General features: G+C 46.5%; 1 protein-coding gene across 2 annotated transcripts in view; it reads right to left on the minus strand.

Annotated features, from left to right (window-relative positions):
• Positions 1-16,552, minus strand: part of LOC139228567 (transducin-like enhancer protein 1) — a 158,188-nt gene that overhangs the window by 11,687 nt on the left and 129,949 nt on the right. For both annotated transcript variants that reach the window (XM_070859693.1, XM_070859692.1), the window contains 4 exons: positions 12,609-12,685; positions 10,018-10,267; positions 6,488-6,735; positions 475-622 (listed from right to left, as the gene is read on the minus strand). In XM_070859693.1, the coding sequence (XP_070715794.1) occupies positions 475-622; positions 6,488-6,735; positions 10,018-10,267; positions 12,609-12,685 (723 nt within the window). The remainder of the gene's footprint in view (positions 1-474; positions 623-6,487; positions 6,736-10,017; positions 10,268-12,608; positions 12,686-16,552) is intronic.

Raw genomic sequence — 16,552 nt, forward strand, 5'->3', positions numbered from 1 at the left:
CAATCTATAGGCATTCAATCCAATCCATTGTATTTATCCTAGTACTAGCAACACTTAATCCACTTGGACAAATGACTACCATTAAGGAGGAGAGCGAAGGTGCTCGTGAATATGGCAGCTTTACTCCAATTCATCGTGCTGCTTGAACACGGGATCATATTCACAACTCAACATTCTCCAGGTTTCTGATCTCAACTGTCCCTCAAGCTGAAGGCACGGACCAGAATACAGTCACTTCCATAAAAGGTGATAACTCAAGGGCGAGGAAGAGGCCTAATCGCCCTAGGCTTCTGCACCTCCGAGCAACCTATCCAGGGCAGAGCAGAGAGAGATTTAGTATTCCTGAGACAGGAAATGATGCATGGCTCGAGGAACCTGGGGGAGGGGGGAATTAAAGATGATATATTAGATGGGGGAAAGATGGAGTAGAGACGCTGGTGACAAGCTCACTATTAGCCAGTGGACATGGTGTACCTGTGATGCAAAATCATGTTGATGCACCTGACGCCCCTCCCTCAGGTCCCAGCACCTGACTGTGTTGTCCAGTGCTCCAGTCCATAACTTGGTCCCATCATTCGAAATGTCAGTGCAGCTGACACCATCAGAGTGGCCTTGGAACTGCCTAAGTTTAAAAATAAGAGAAGAGGTACAGTTTATGCAACGTTTAATTGTTAACATAGATTATAAAAGTGCACAATTTCACAACATTGATGTAGAGCATTTCTAAAGCTACTAAATACTACCCCACACCACAAAAATAAAAACACTCCACTTAAGTTATTGAAAATCAATGATCCCAGACCAAAAGTATGCCCTGCAAATACCATTAGTTTAAAGAATGTAAAATAAGAGGCAGAAATGTATTTGTCCTAATCCTACCTTAATAAATCAGAAGGCTCTCAGCAGGCATTCTTTAAAACACCTAATGACTCGATCTTAAAAGGGTCTTCCTCAAAGTCTTTGGATTATTGCCCCCAAGGCAGTGTTTGCAGATACTTTAGTGTTCAGTTTAGCATCTCCAGCTCACCAAGAACCATCAGATTTACAACAAAAAAAACGAGATCAAAGATGCCTGGTCAAATCTATTTTTGTTTAGCCCGCTTTAGGGAATCTGCCCACAATTGTTACAACAACGCTACTCTTACTCGAACCACTAGGAGGTGCAAGTGCACATTGCAGGAAAATTGCCCCTTCCCACTGCAAGGAACGTGCCTGATCTCACCCATCACCTTCCTGCTGACAGCACGATAAGAGATCAGGTGGGGGTGGAATTTATGAAGCAACGCATAACTGTATTGGACTGGCCATTTGGAACCTGCAGTATTGAACACAAACTTGGTGACCTGAAAAACTCTTGGACAGTGTGTACAAGCAACATTGCACTGTGCCAACTCAGGAATTTGGAAAAATATGAAGTTTTTAAAAAGATGAGAAGTTAAAATAGCAGAAGAGCGAGATGCAGTGTGGGGTGGGGGGGGGGGGGGGGAAATAGGGGGGAATGTTTTGGCATTAGTGTACAATTTAGAAAAATAATTCCCAACTCATCTTGTTTGGAAAAATTCCAAAAAGGAAAAGTAAGTTGTTGAATTAACCAATTGCCTCATGCAATTTCTGGCAAGTTCCATATTTAGAATAATATGCCCATCAGCCTCTACTCTTTCACCAGGTCCTTTCTAACTGTCTTTGGCCAGTGTGGGTTATTGTGTACACATGCCTCCATTGATTTCCCCATTAGAGCTAACTTGAGAAAAGGAAACTTTAATTAAATTGGATAATTTCAACAGCACCTCCCAAACCCGCGACCTCTAGCACCTAGAAGGACAAGGGCAGCAGGCGCGTGGGAACACCACCACCTTCACGTTCCCCTCCAAGTCACACACCGTCCTGACTTGGAAATATATCACCGTTCCTTCATTGGCGCTGGGTCAAAATCCAGGAACACCCTCCCTAACAGCACTGTGGGAGCACCTTCACCACACGAACTGCAGCGGTTCACCACCACCTTCGAGGGCAATAAATGCCGGCCTTGCCGACAACACCCACATCCCGTGAAGAAATATAAATAAATAAGAGGTATGGCCTATCAGAGGTACATGGTGATCATGCATAATGTGAATTGATTTATTTCAGCGAGTTGTGTATTTGCAGTTCACTGGGTTCCCAAAGATGGGACAGAACTCTAATCGGGCATGTCCACTTGGGTAGCAATCAGAACGCTACCTAACTGGCAGGAAAACCAAAAATACGGGGGCAAAGAAAATAAGTGTGCAAGCAGCAGGACATAACCCGATGACAACTAGCTTATGGATTTAGTGTTATGGCAGCCAAGAGCATAGATACATAGAAAATAGGTGCAGGAGTAGGCCATTCGGCCCTTCTAGCCTGCACCGCCATTCAATGAGTTCATGGCTGAACATTCAACTTCAGTACCTGCTTTCTCGCCATACCCCTTGATCCCCCTAGTAGTAAGGACCTCATCTAACTCCTTTTTGAATATATTTAGTGAATTGGCCTCAACAACTTTCTGTGGTAGAGAATTCCACAGGTTCACCACTCTCTGGGTGAAGAAGTTCCTCCGCATCTCGGTCCTAAATGGCTTACCCCTTATCCTTAGACTGTGACCTCTATTTCTGGACTTCCCCAACATTGGGAACATTCTTCCTGCATCTAACCTGTCTAACCCCGTCAGAATTTTAAATGTTTCTATGAGGTCCCCTCTCATTCTTCTGAACTCCAGTGAATACAAGCCCAGTTGATCCAGTCTTTCTTGATAGGTCAGTCCCGCCATCCCGGGAATCAGTCTGGTGAACCTTCGCTGCACTCCCTCAATAGCAAGAATGTCCTTCCTCAGGTTAGGAGACCAAAACTGTACACAATACTCCAGGTGTGGCCTCACCAATGCCCTTTACAACTGTAGCAACACCTCCCTGCCCCTGTACTCAAATCCCCTTGCTATGAAGGCCAACATGCCATTTGCTTTCTTAACCGCCTGCTGCACCTGCATGCCAACCTTCAATGACTGATGTACCACTACACCCAGGTCTCTTTGCACCTCCCCTTTTCCTAATCTGTCACCATTCAGATAATAGTCTGTCTCTCTGTTTTTACTACCAAAGTGGATAACCTCACATTTATCCACATTATACTTCATCTGCCATGCATTTGGCCACTCACCTAACCTATCCAAGTCGCTCTGCAGCCTCACAGCATCCTCCTCGCAGCTCACACTGCCACCCAACTTAGTGTCATCCGCAAATTTGGAGATACTACATTTAATCCCCTCGTCTAAATCATTAATGTACAGTGTAAACAGCTGGGGCCCCAGCACAGAACCTTGCGGTACCCCACTAGTCACTGCCTGCCATTCTGAAAAGTACCCATTTACTCCTACTCTTTGCTTCCTGTCTGACAACCAGTTCTCAATCCATGTCAGCACACTACCCCCAATCCCATGTGCTCTAACTTTGCACATCAATCTCTTGTGTGGGACCTTGTCGAACGCCTTCTGAAAGTCCAAATATACCACATCAACTGGCTCTCCCTTGTCCTCTCTACTGGAAACATCCTCAAAAAATTCCAGAAGATTTGTCAAGCATGATTTCCCTTTCACAAATCCATGCTGACTTGGACCTATCATGTCACCTCTTTCCAAATGCACTGCTATGACATCCTTAATAATTGATTCCATCATTTTACCCACTACCGATGTCAGGCTGACCGGTCTATAATTCCCTGTTTTTTCTCTCTCCCTTCTTTTTTAAAAAGTGGGGTTACATTGGCTACCCTCCACTCTATAGGAACTGATACAACAGAAAATACTTTTGAGTAACAAAGGTCTTGCATGTGCAAGGAGGAGTGCTTTTGTTCCTCTCCAGCTATTGATTAAGATTTTAAAATGCCTGTGTCAAGACACAAACACAACACATTATGGCTATTGCCAGTGTATAGAGGTCTCAAAAATCAACTCCATAGATCTACTCGGATACTGATGCTTTTATAGCGGCAGATTAGCAATCTCCAAGACGCATTGGGGGGGGAGGGGGGGAGTTGAGGCCCAGGTAACTTGGGGAAAGGAAATGAGCCAGAAAATATTGGTCTAGTCCAATCAGGATCAGCCATTTTTCTAGTCATACTGTATTAATGAATAAATAGGAAGCATAACATCCTCTTTTACAACAAACAGGAATCCCATTTCTCTGCACAACTTCTAGTACAGAAGCAACAATAGCGTCTGGAATAAATCACCACCTCCCCCCCACCTTAAAAACACGCTTAATATAGGGTTCAAAATTCATGATTTGCTCCGATTGCTCTGGTGGAAAAGTTATATCAATTTACGCAATAGAGTTCACAGATGATCAATTCTCCCATCTGGATTTTAGGATTACCTACAAGTTTGTTTTTCCCAAAATTGAGAAATGCCAGCCAAAGCCCTTGGTGCAGCACAGCACTAAGGTTGAAGACAGTAGGAGAGAAAAAAAAAGATTCGATAAATCCAGCAGCATTGGTTAGGTGACGTCCAGCATGGCTATTAAACACCTGCCCATTGCAAGGGGGCGGCAAACTGGAGGTGAATTTACAGCGAGATCGGCAAGGGGATGAAGTGATAAACCAGGAAACCGAAAGGCGGATCTCTCTCTCTCTCTCTCTCTCTCTCCCGCTCGCCCCCCCTCCCCCTTTCTCTCTCTTCCCCCGCAAAATACAAATTGTGTCACCTTTAAAGCACCCACCAGGTGTTGCGATTCAACTTTAGCTAGGGTGCAAAACGGGGCGTGGCAAATCCATTACAGAAGGGGGGAGAAATCAGGTGGGGTGTACAATAGATCTGTTTGTGCACCCCAATCTACAATCTCTTTTATTTTTAATGTGCGTGGATTACAAGATAGTCTGTGGTGCAAAAATAAATAAATTCACAAACTTTAGAAGGGTTTATAAAAAGACGCAAAAACAAAGTTTGGAGCAGACAGTTCCAGGGGCGGTCGTTGCTTCAACAGGACCCAGAGCCTGATGAAAAGCCACTCAAGTTCAGAGAACATTTAAAGCATTGCAGTTATTGCAGGGTTTGATATTTATAGACGATTTGATGAGAAGTGGTTAGCATGTCTAGCTTTCAAAAAAATGGACGGAGGGTTGGAAATTAATAGCAATTCAAATTTTCATGTTTTAGGATTTGGACAATTTTTCTCAGAAAGGGTTTGGAAGAGGATAGTGTTACATTTAAGAGTTTTGTTTTTAAAATAAAATGTATTCACGCAAGGTTCTTTATTTTGTTTAAAAAGGGCACTTAGATAAGGTGGTCAAAATGCTCTCGAGTTACATACGGAAGCGGTTTTCCAATGCAATGTAAACAATAAACAATTCGTTAATCTGTCTCGGTAATCGATAAACACCTCACACGCATTGTGTCAGGAGGTCCTTGGTCCCAAGAAGCTCAGAAGGGGCTGTCTGGCGTAGGCCCTCTGCTTGCGAGCACAGAGCAGTAAAGGACAGGGACAGAGACGCGTGCTTGCAGTCAAGACCAACAGCAGCGAGAAGCTTAGAAATGATTTTAAATCAAGTAAGGTGACCCAGTGATGTGGAGAAGCAGAATGTGTTCATTATGTTGGATTATAATGCACAGGCAAGTTGTATTGATTGATTTGAGTGAGTCGGATCATAGCTTGCTCTATATGTTGACTTTCTGCCTGTGAAATAAAGCAGCTGAATAATTTGCACTGAGCCTTGTTTCACCAAGTGCTTTCACGGACCACCTTTAAGACTGGAGAAGCACATTTGATGGCATGCGCAAAAGACCCTCACTCTATCCAGTTTGTAGGTCAAGTCATATTGTAGCATCTTCCAGTTTATGCTCTCTTCCGAGTGGATAAGGAGCAGCAATAGATCAGTTAAACACTAAAGTGTGATGGAGAAAAGCGACCCCAGGAAATAAAAACTTCCAGGAAAGTGCTTAAACAACTTGTATTTATATAGCGCCTTCAACGTAGTGAAACGTCCCAAGGCGCTTCACAGGAGTATTGAGACAGAAATTGTGACACCGAGCCACATGAGGAGAAATTCAGGCAGGTTGGTCGAAGAGGTAGGTTTGAAGGAGCGTCTTGAAGGAGGAAAGAGGGGTAGAGAGGCGGAGGGGTTTAGGCAGGGAGTTCCAGAGCTTGGGGCCCAGGCAACAGAAGGCACGGCCACCAATGGTTGAGCGATTATAATCAGGGATGCTCAAGAGGGCAGTATTAGAGAGCAGATATCTTGGGGGCTTGTGGGGCTGGAGGAGATTACAGAGATAAGGAGGGGCGAGGCCATGAAGGGATTTGAAAACAAGGAAGAGAATTTTGAAAAAAACCAGGGGCCAATGTAGGTCAGCAAGATATTTGCTAATACTTGGGAGTATAAACTATCGAGCCAATGTTCACAGCCACATGGAGTCACCACAGATTGAAACTCCCCTTCCCCTCTCTGCCACCACTTGCATTAGATCTTCAAACAAACTCACCTAATGAGTGTCTCGTTATGCAAATCCCAGACAAAAATGCTTCCATCGCTGCAGCAGGAGAAACAGACTTTAGCGTCTGGGCTGATAGCCAGCGCGTAGCATGCGGGGGCCGACGACGTCAGCTCGGCTTTTATCCGGGGGCTTGGAGCCGCGAGATCCCAGATGGAAATGGTGTTGGCTTCTCCACCCACAATCAGACTGCGGCCGTCCGGGAAGAGTTTACAGGTACGGATATAATTATCTCTGTTCTGGAGAAAGATTACATGCAACAGTTAGTCAACTGCCCTTTCGAGGGCACAGTAGTACATTCTATCACTAAAAACTACTCGCCATAAAGGTTTTAAAAATAAAATAAAAAAAATAAAAAAATCGCCCACAGTTGCAGAATGCTTCAATCGAACACAGTACGATGTTAAGAATAAACTACAAAGTGTCAACAAAAAATTGGGGTTGTCAAAATGACATATGCCACAAGATATTAATCGGGGTCCATTGGCTTTTCCTGGTGAGTAGCATTCTTACCCGAGTCAGAATGTTGTGGGTCAAGGCCCACTGCAGAGACTTGAGCACCAAATCTAGGCGGACACTCCAGTGCAGTGCTGAGGGAGTGCTGCACTGTCAGAGGTGGTGTCTTTCAGATGTGACATTAAACCAAGGCCCTATCTACCCCCTCAAGTGGGCATAAAAGATCCCACAGCTCTACTCGAGTAGGGGAGTTATCCCCAGTATCCTGGCCAATATTTATTCCTCAATCAACAAAAAAAAAGATTATCTGGTCATTATCACATTGCTGTTTGTGGGAGCTTGCTGTGTGCAAATTGGCTGCCGCGTTTCCCACGTTACAACAGTGACTACACTGGCTTCATTGGCTGTAAAGCACTGAGACACCCAGTGTTCATGAATGGTGCTATAGAAATGCAAGTCTTTTTTTAAATATATAAAAAGGCCAAAACCACACTTGTCTCCCCATGTATCACTTTTAAGTTTGACCTGCTGGCCAGATTTGGGCACTTTGCCCATTCGTCGTCTGGCTCCAATCACCAGGTCAAAGCCGCGCGGGCGGCCACGAATAATTTCACCTGGAACATTGCGACTGGTCAGCTGACTGTCCTGTTGGCTAGCTCAGTGTCGGCAGCTCGACAGTAAAGCCTAAACTTGGGCTGGAGTCCGAAAAATCCGCCTTTAGATCGGTTTACTATCTGGTGGTCCTCCTCCAGGGCTGAGCAGTCCACGGTGCTGACCAAACCCAACATCGGCACATTGAACTCGAGTTCGCCTAGCTCCAGGCAAAACATTTGGGAGGGCTAGATTACTGGGATCATTTACCAAAACGGTAAATACCCAAATAAATTAAACAGCGGAGCCTAGATTTGCTATTCTAATACTTAAGGTGATTAACGGACTGGGCTGGCTGCCAAAAAACCAATGGCATTATTAGGTGCAGTAATAGCTCCTGATAGCGTCTGGGGGCGGGTGCAAGGAATGAAGAGGAACCAAGCACTCTATAACAATGCAATCAAACATGACAAGATATTAAGTTCAAGCAGTTAGAAGCAAAGGACTCGCTTGTAAAATTGGGTTTTGCTCCTTTGCCCATAGCTTTAGATCTGCAGCCAGTCGCCAGAAAAGCTTTCAATTGTACAATGGAGCCATTTACAGGGACCGTCGCTTGGGTTTAAAAGCTTCCAACTTCCTCCCCCAACTCAAGCTGGTTCCTTCCCCCTCCCGAACGTGTTGTTGCCGGTTACTGGGGGCACTGTGGCCATTGACATCGATTGTCAGTGGGCCGACACGTCAAGCGCGCCCCAGGAGGGCAGAGGAAACGTTTCAAAGACACCTTCAAAGTGCAACCCCACAGGTAACTGGGAATTCCTAGCCCATGGCCGCTCCAAGTGGCGGAAAAGCATCCGGGCTGGCGCCAAACACTCGAGTCTCGTCGCCAGCAGCAGGTGGAAGCCAATAGCAGAAGGAGCGCGTGTCAACCCAGGCTCCTCACTCGCCCGTCCCTTCAACCACTACCTGCCCCACCTGTAACAGAGACTGTAGGGCCCCACGTTGGTCTCAATCACCTGAAAACTCAGTGTGGAAGCAAGTAAATCTCGACTCCGAGGGACTGCCTAAGAAGAAGCAGCTGTCAGCCAAGTCCAATCCCATCTCCACTTGGCATCCACCCTCAGCAGGACCTGCAGAGTGGTCATCAGGAACAGGAGCCTTGTCCCCCTATCCCAGGGGTGCGGAGACCACCTCGAGGATACCCACTGCCACCCTGGCGGAGGAGATCAGCTAGTGGGACAGGCTGGGGACTAAAGCTGGGCTGTTCTTGGTCTGCAGGTTCAGGGACTGACTGGTAAACTCAAGAGTCATCAAGGAGCCAAGCTCTCGCTTCTTGACCGGGATTGCCTGTGTTGCAAAGCGAGACACACGTGTGGCTGGCGTGCATTTGCCACTTGCCTCTGCTGGGGTAAATGCACCAGCTATCCGGTACCGTGTCCAAGCGACCACTTCATCGGATTCAAGCCATTTATTGCAAAATGATGATTCAACAGCATTGGGGTTAAAGGGTGGGCGGGTGAAACTTGGCTGAGCCCAATTCCATTCTCACCAACACCCACACATGTACTTTCCATAAGGAGTTACTCAGCAGTGAGGAGGAGGAGTGCCTGACTGATTTTTCTGCTCCTGGCATCACTTGGGTGAAGTACGACACAGGAACACAAGAAATAGAAGGCCCTTTGGCCCCTCGAGCCTGCTCCGCTATTCAATGAGATCACGGCTGATCTTCTCACTCAACTCCACTTTCCTTACTGAAGGATGACAGATGTCGATGAAACTATTCACCACAGAGTCAGTACTGGGGGGAGGGGCGGGGGTGGAAAGAGATGGACAAGGGGTGAAGATGATAAGGACATCTTGTGGATGCCAGCCAGATGGGCCTCTTGTTTTGGAACATCCCCCTCAGGAAGGGAAGGCAACTCCTCCAGTAATTCAGCGGATTTGTCCGGTGCAAAGGCCCCTCCCCACTGCTCCAACCTGAAACCAGCCAACTTAGCACATACGAGGGATCAATCTGAAAACTGTGCTCATTTCTCTCCCCCCCACTCCCTCGAGGGAGAAGGGAGTGGAGCAAAATGGAGGACCACCACTTTAACCCAAGGCAAGCTACTGAATTTGCTCACAGCCAGTTCATGGACTTGCCCTGTACAAAATCACCATTTGCTGCAGACAACCCTGCTTCAAACTGAATGCAACCTTTTCAGGGCTGGGAAAGCACATATCCAAGGCCAAGCCTGGGCTATGTGAAGTCTGTAAGCTGCCACTGAGCAGGAATGCACTGTAAACAAGCATTGGGGAGCTCTGCTGGGATATCCTGTATATATATATATATAACCTAAATAAACCTACCCTGCATGAGTAATGTTTATATGTACAAGGGCACAGTTTTATTCCTGCACTGTGCCCTCGCTCAGAGACGCTGCGCGACCCTTAGCAAGCTTAAAAAGAAAAAAAGATAAATAAGGACACTGTTTTACCAGACAATCCAGCTGCGAGACCGGGCTCCTGTTTCCTGGCTGGCTGATATCCCACACCTTCACGCAGCCTTTTCCCCCTGTGTACACGTGCTTTGTGAAGTTACTGACAGCCACAGCGCACACCACCTCGCCGTGGGGAAGGTTGTTGATCTGCCGAGCATGCCGTGGGATGCCCGGGCCTGTAAGAGCATCAGTCGGGAAAGCAACGGGTTGCATCTGTCTGTCTGCTCCAACGTGGAAGGAGTAGGCACTGTTAAAAGAAGACGGGAGGGGAGAAATAAAAGTCACGAGCAATGTTCCCTCCAATTTCTTTTTGCGCGCACAGCACCTTTAACGGCCCAAAAGCTCTGCGCATGCGCATTCTTTTCCCGTTTAAACACTGGTGAGCAGTCGCACAGCTCAACGGGAACATTGGCCAGAATAATCTTTCGATACTGGAAATGACCATTTGACCCAGAGAGCCTCCCGATAGATCTGAACGCCATTTACCCACTTTCACATGATTGCCCTCCCCCGCCACCAATCAATTCCTTCTCTCTCCAGAAAACAGATCCTATTAAATCTTGTTCCCACTCCCAATAGCAAACCCATCCTGATATCATTGACCCTGAACATCAAGGAATTCAAGTGAGATCAGACAAGAGGGCAAACATTTTGAATAACCATTTAACTATAGTTGCAGCGGCATCAGGCTTACTTATTCGACAACAATTACCCCTCTGTGTTTAAAACTGCCACACGACGTCTTAATTCTATGTTGGATGAGCTGCAATTTCCCCCTCCCAGTTAAATATTGGGAAGACCGAAGCTATCGGCCTAGAAATTGGGCCGGATAGCATCACACTGGCTCTATGACAATGTTTGAGGTCCAGTGTTTACCCAGCATCCCCCTGTTCGCCCAAAATTGGTCCTTCCCAAATTCCTTGCCCATCAGCTTTGGCTCTCACCAGAAACTCCATTTTCGTCACTGATTCCAGCCCTCTCCCTCAGTCACGGTCTCTGCGAACCGGATTGCTCGAAACCTCGGCCTCCTATTCAACTCGGAGCAGAGCTGCCAACCCCATATCCTCTCTCAAAGATTTCCCACTCTATCATCGCCTATCCCAGCCACCAGGTCAGCCCACCTGTTGCTGAAACTTCCATCGATGCATGTGTCACTGAACTTCAGCTCGTCCACAAACCCACTTCGCTGCCTGCATCCTATCCTGCCGTCCCATCGCTCCTCACCTTGCTGACCTACATTAGCCCCTGATTCTCCAACACCTCCAGTTTAAAATTCTCATCCTCAAAGAACATAAGAAATAGGAGCAGGAGTAGACCTAACGGCCCCTTGAGCCTGCTCCACCATTCAATAAGATCATGGTTGATCATCGATCGCAACTCCACTTTCCTGCCTGATCTCCATATTCCTTGGTTCCCTGAGACTCCAAAAATCAATCTATCTCAGCCTTGACTATATTCAGAGACTCATCATCCACAGCCTTCTGGGGCAGAGAATTCCAAAGGTTCACAACCCTCCGAGTGAAGAAATTCTTCCTCATCTCAGTCTTAAATGGCCGGCCCCTTATCCTGAGACTGTGCCACCTAGTTCCAGCAAGGGAAAACAGTCTCTCAGCATCTACCCTGTCAATCCCCTTCAGAATCTTGTATGTTTCAATGAGATCAACTCTCATTCTAAAGTCCAGAACCCTCATATTTAAAAAGGCCTTGTCCCTCCCCATCTCCGAAACCTCCTCTAATCCTCTCTGCCAATTCTGGCATCCTCCTTCAGCAGACAATTGATGGCTATGCCTTCAAAGTCCAGGACCCAAGCTGTGGAATTTTCTCCCCACATTCCTCCACCTCCCTCTCCCTCTCCTCCATGGTCACATCTCAAGTCATTGTTGTTGTTCTAACTTCAGACTCTTATCTGGCCTCCTCAAAGTCCCTTCTATTCGAGTAATCACAGAGATAAATAGATTTTTGTTAGGCAAAAGGTATTCAGGGCAAGAGTCAAGGCAGGTAGATGGAGTTGAGATACTGGCAGAACAGGCCAGGTCTCTTTTCCCTTGAAATAAGGCAGCTGAGGGAAGACCTAATATAGAGATCTTTAAAATTATGAAAGGTTTTGAAAGAGTGCATACAGAGAGAATGTTTCCACTTGTGAGGAAGAGCATAACTAGAGGCCACCAATAGAAGAGTCACCAAGAAATCCAATAGGGAATTCAGAAGAAACTTCTTTACCCAGAGAGTGGTGAGAATGTGGAACTCACCACATGGAGTGGTTGAAGCGAATAGCGTAGATGCATTTAAGGGGCTGCTAGACAAGCACACAAAGGAGAAGGGAATAGAGGGTTATGCTGATAGATTATGAGGAAAGACTGGAGGAGGCTCGAGTGGAGCATAAACACCGGCGTGGACCGGTTGGGCCGAATGGATATATGCACAGAAACAAACCAAGTAAATCCTGTGCAACAGGCTCAAGGGACTGAATGGCTAACAGAGGGTTCCAAATTCTATGTAAAAGCAAGCACAACTTTTAGCTACAGTTCTTGTAAGATACAAAGCCGCACTCGCGAACTGTATTCTAATTTTATTCTCTCGGTACTCACGGTTTTCCTGCAGTTGCTGCCGATAGGCTTCCGGAAAGTCCTGGGCCTCGTTTGTGAGAGTGAGGCTCAAACCCAGCCTAGGCCCAAAACAAGAGATAAACAGGACGCTTTAGATTAGAAAATGCAGGCCAATTTGTTTTTCTTTCAAATGTAGATAGACAGTTGAGGGAAAAAAAAAGGAATTTATACATAATATTGTAGTTCTGCTTTACATGTGACTAATAATCTCAGGAGTGGTTGACAAGTCAGTCAGTTCTTGGAGGGAAAGATCTTGCCTCTTTCCCCACTTCACCTCAATAGGCACAAAATTCACAATAAAGAGAAACATTTATCAGCAAATAATTCTTCGACTTGAATCTTCCTCCTCCCCCCTTCCTTCCAGTAGGTTTGACGATTCCAATGCTCTCACGGTCAGTCTCCCATCTTACACTTGAGCTCATCCAATATTTTTTCTCGTATCCTAACTCGCATCAAGTCCTGTTCACCCACATTGCTGAGCTATATTGGGTCCCAGTCCGGCAACACCTCGTTTCAAAAAAAAATTCTCATGTTTGTTTTCAAATCCCTACGTGGCCTCACCCCCTCCCTATCTCTAGCCTCCTCCAGCCCGGCAACCCTCAGAAAATCGCTGCACTCCTCCAATTCTGGCCCCTTGTGCATCTCTTCAGTGCCTGGGCCCCAAGCTCTGGAATTCCCTCTAAACACCTCTGCCCCCCTCTCCTCCTTAAAACCTACCTTTTTGACCAAAGCCTTTGGTCACCTGTCCAAATATTTCTTACTGGCTCTGTGTCTTGTTTAATAACTGCTCCTGCGAAGCACCTTGGGACATTTTACTTCCTTAAAGATGCTAAGTTGTTATGTCGTGGCAACTGCAAAATACATTTGCAGGTTTGGAACGTTGTTTTGTACGGTCTTAAGAAATTTTTTTTTGTTGGAAACCCAGACCGAATCCAACAAAAAAAAACAGCTTGCCACAAATGAGCACGAGTCAAGGGAAAAAAAAAAAAAAAAAGAGACCCTCTGCTGATACCCACAGCTATTAAATTGCTCAGCAACTAGAACACTGTCTGGCCTGGGTTTGCAAACGAGACACTCTGCTTTCTGTTCAAAGGCAGACCCAGGCACGTGGGAAAGGTGAGTGAACGCAAGACTGAATTAATTAGTGGGGTTCACAAGTATTTAATGTTCCTCTCGCCCCCCCTCCACCTATTTCTCAAAGGGAACTGGGCGCATAATGCACCGAGGTCTCCTGTGCATTGAGCAAGATGCCCAATAGTTTAAATAGCTCAGTTAGTAAACATTTCAGACACATACACAGAAGCGTCAGAAGTTCGAGAAACCAACTTTGATCCCATACGCGAGGAATCATTCCGTTCAATAATAAAAACACACCGCACATAAATCACGGCCTTTTGTGGAATGTGCTGGGCCAGTCTTGGGTCCCAAGTGATGGAAGCCCAGAGAAGAAAACGGCTTTGAATTTGGAATTAATTGGCAATCTCACTCAGCGGTCACAGTATGGCTGGTGAAGGAAATGAAAAAAAAATGTGTTACTCCTGCTCTACTGCATTAATGTATGAGCTTTTTTCCTTTCGTGAGCCACAGTGATGCATGCCACGGAACCTCAGGGGCTCCATAAAGTTAAAAGCCAGACTCCCATTAATTTGCATATCTCGACATTTGCGGATACCAGCAGATCTTGGGTTTTCTGATTTAAGATTTGTCAATGAGGCAACACAGCCCCTTTTCACATTTTCCGGCACAGAATATTGCAACAGGATAAACCAGCAAGTAAGAAGAAGCAGAAGCATAAACCAGGACAGACTTGACAAAGCATCGAAGGCCAGATTGCTGGGCCTTGGTCCGCTGTATGTTGGGGGTGCTTGGAGGCTGGGGTCAAAACCCATCATTAGAGCAGACTGGGAAATGCTTCACTCTGCATCACAAGGTATACACGACCTGGGGGGTGCTCGATGGCAACACCAGTCATGTATGTATGCTTGGGGTTACTCGCCATCAGGGGGCGCCACTGTTGGAGGTCATTGGGCTGTACACACGTGTGCGCGGGCCAGGTATATAAAGCAAGCCACCATGTAATGTGGGCACTTTGGGACCGAATAAAGTTGAGCCAGGTTTGCACTTGAGTGAGTTTACAGTATTCCGTCTATAGAGTTATTACATACAATATTATCTGAATGGAGGCAGATTAGGTAAAGGGGAGGTGCAACGAGACCTGGGTGTCATGGTTCATCAGTCATTGAAAGTTGGCATACAGGTACAGCAGGCGGTGAAAGCAGCAAATGGTATATTGGCCTTCATAGCTAGGGGATGTGAGTATAGGAGCAGGGAGGTCTTACTGCAGTTGTACAGAGCCTTGGTGAGGCCTCACCTGGAATAGTGTGTTCAGTTTTGGTCTCCTAATCGGAGGAAGGACGTTCTTGCTATTGAGGGAGCGCAGTGAAGGTTCACCAGATTGATTCCCAGGATGTCAGGATTGACATATGAGGAGACTGGATCAATTGGGCCTTTAGACATTGGAGTTTAGAAGGATGAGGGGGCATCTCATAGAAACACAAGATTCTGACAGGACAGGTTAGATGCGGGGAGAATGTTGCCGATGTTGGAGAAGTCCAGAACCAGAGGACACAGTCTTAGGATAAGGGGTAGGCCATTAAGGACTGAGATGAGGAGAAACTTCTTCAGAGTTGTTAACCTGAGGAATTCCCTGCTGCAGAGAGTTTGTTGATGCCAGTCGTTGGATATATTCAAGAGGGAGTTAGATATGGCCCTTACGGCTAAGGGGATCAAAGGGTATGGAGAGAAAGTAGGAAAGGGATAGAGGTGAATGATCAGCCATGATCTTATTGAATGGTGGTGCAGGCTCGAAGGGCTGAATAGCCTACTCCTGCACCTATTTTCTATGTTTCTATGTAACATTTGGCGACGAGGTAACTCAAGAACCTTCGCATGCAAAATGAGCATCATTGGAATTCTGGAGAGATTTGTGGAGGGAGGGGATTGGTCGGATTTTATCCATCGCCTGGACCAGTACTTCGTGGCCAAAAAAAATGGATGAAGCTACTGGCGCAGTTAGGCGCAGGGCGGTTTTCCTCACGGTTTGCAGTCCGAAAAACTATGATCTCAAAAAATCTCCTCTCGCCTGCACGTCCAACGGACAAGGACTATGAGGAATTGTGCGCTCTGGTACGTGACCATCTCAAAATCAAAAGGCGGCATCATCTCACGCTATCGATTCTACATGCATGTTCGTTCTGAGGGCCAGGATGTGTCAGAATTCGTCACCGACCTAAGACGTCTTGCTGGGCCACGCAAGTTCAAAGATGCGTTGGGAGACATGCTGCGAGATTGTGTCATAAAAGTTATTGGCTGCATAGATGCTGGATTTGAGCAAGGCCATCACAATTGCCCAAGCATGCATGACGACGGATGATAATTTAAGGCAGATATCAAAGAGTCGGTGCTCCACGGCAAGTAGTGTAAACAAGATTGCGTCGTCGTAGGGCAGAGCTGCTTATGGCAGGGCCTACTCGACCGCGTATGCGAAACCTGTAGCTGCTCAAAGTCCGCCAATGGGTACGAATCAGATTTCACCCTGTTGGCGTTGTGGGGGCAATTATCGACATCATCAGTGTTGTTTTAAGCAGTACATCTGTAAAGGTGGTTCGAAAAATGGGGCACCTTCAGCGAATGTGTCCACAACTGAGCAAGTGTGCTGCAACTCACCACTCGGATGATGACGACCAGTCCAGCGCGGACCTGGATATGCAACCCAAGATATCCGAGGAGGAAGTGTATGGACTGCATTCGTTCCTGACAGAGCCAACCGATAATGATTAATGTGAAACTCAATGGCGTGCCGGTATCGATGGAATTGGACACTGGTGCGAGTGAGTCGATAATGAGCCAAAAGGACATTCGACAAG

The sequence above is a fragment of the Pristiophorus japonicus genome, chromosome 18 (genome assembly GCF_044704955.1).
Source record: "Pristiophorus japonicus isolate sPriJap1 chromosome 18, sPriJap1.hap1, whole genome shotgun sequence".
Taxonomy (NCBI): Eukaryota; Metazoa; Chordata; class Chondrichthyes; family Pristiophoridae; genus Pristiophorus; species Pristiophorus japonicus.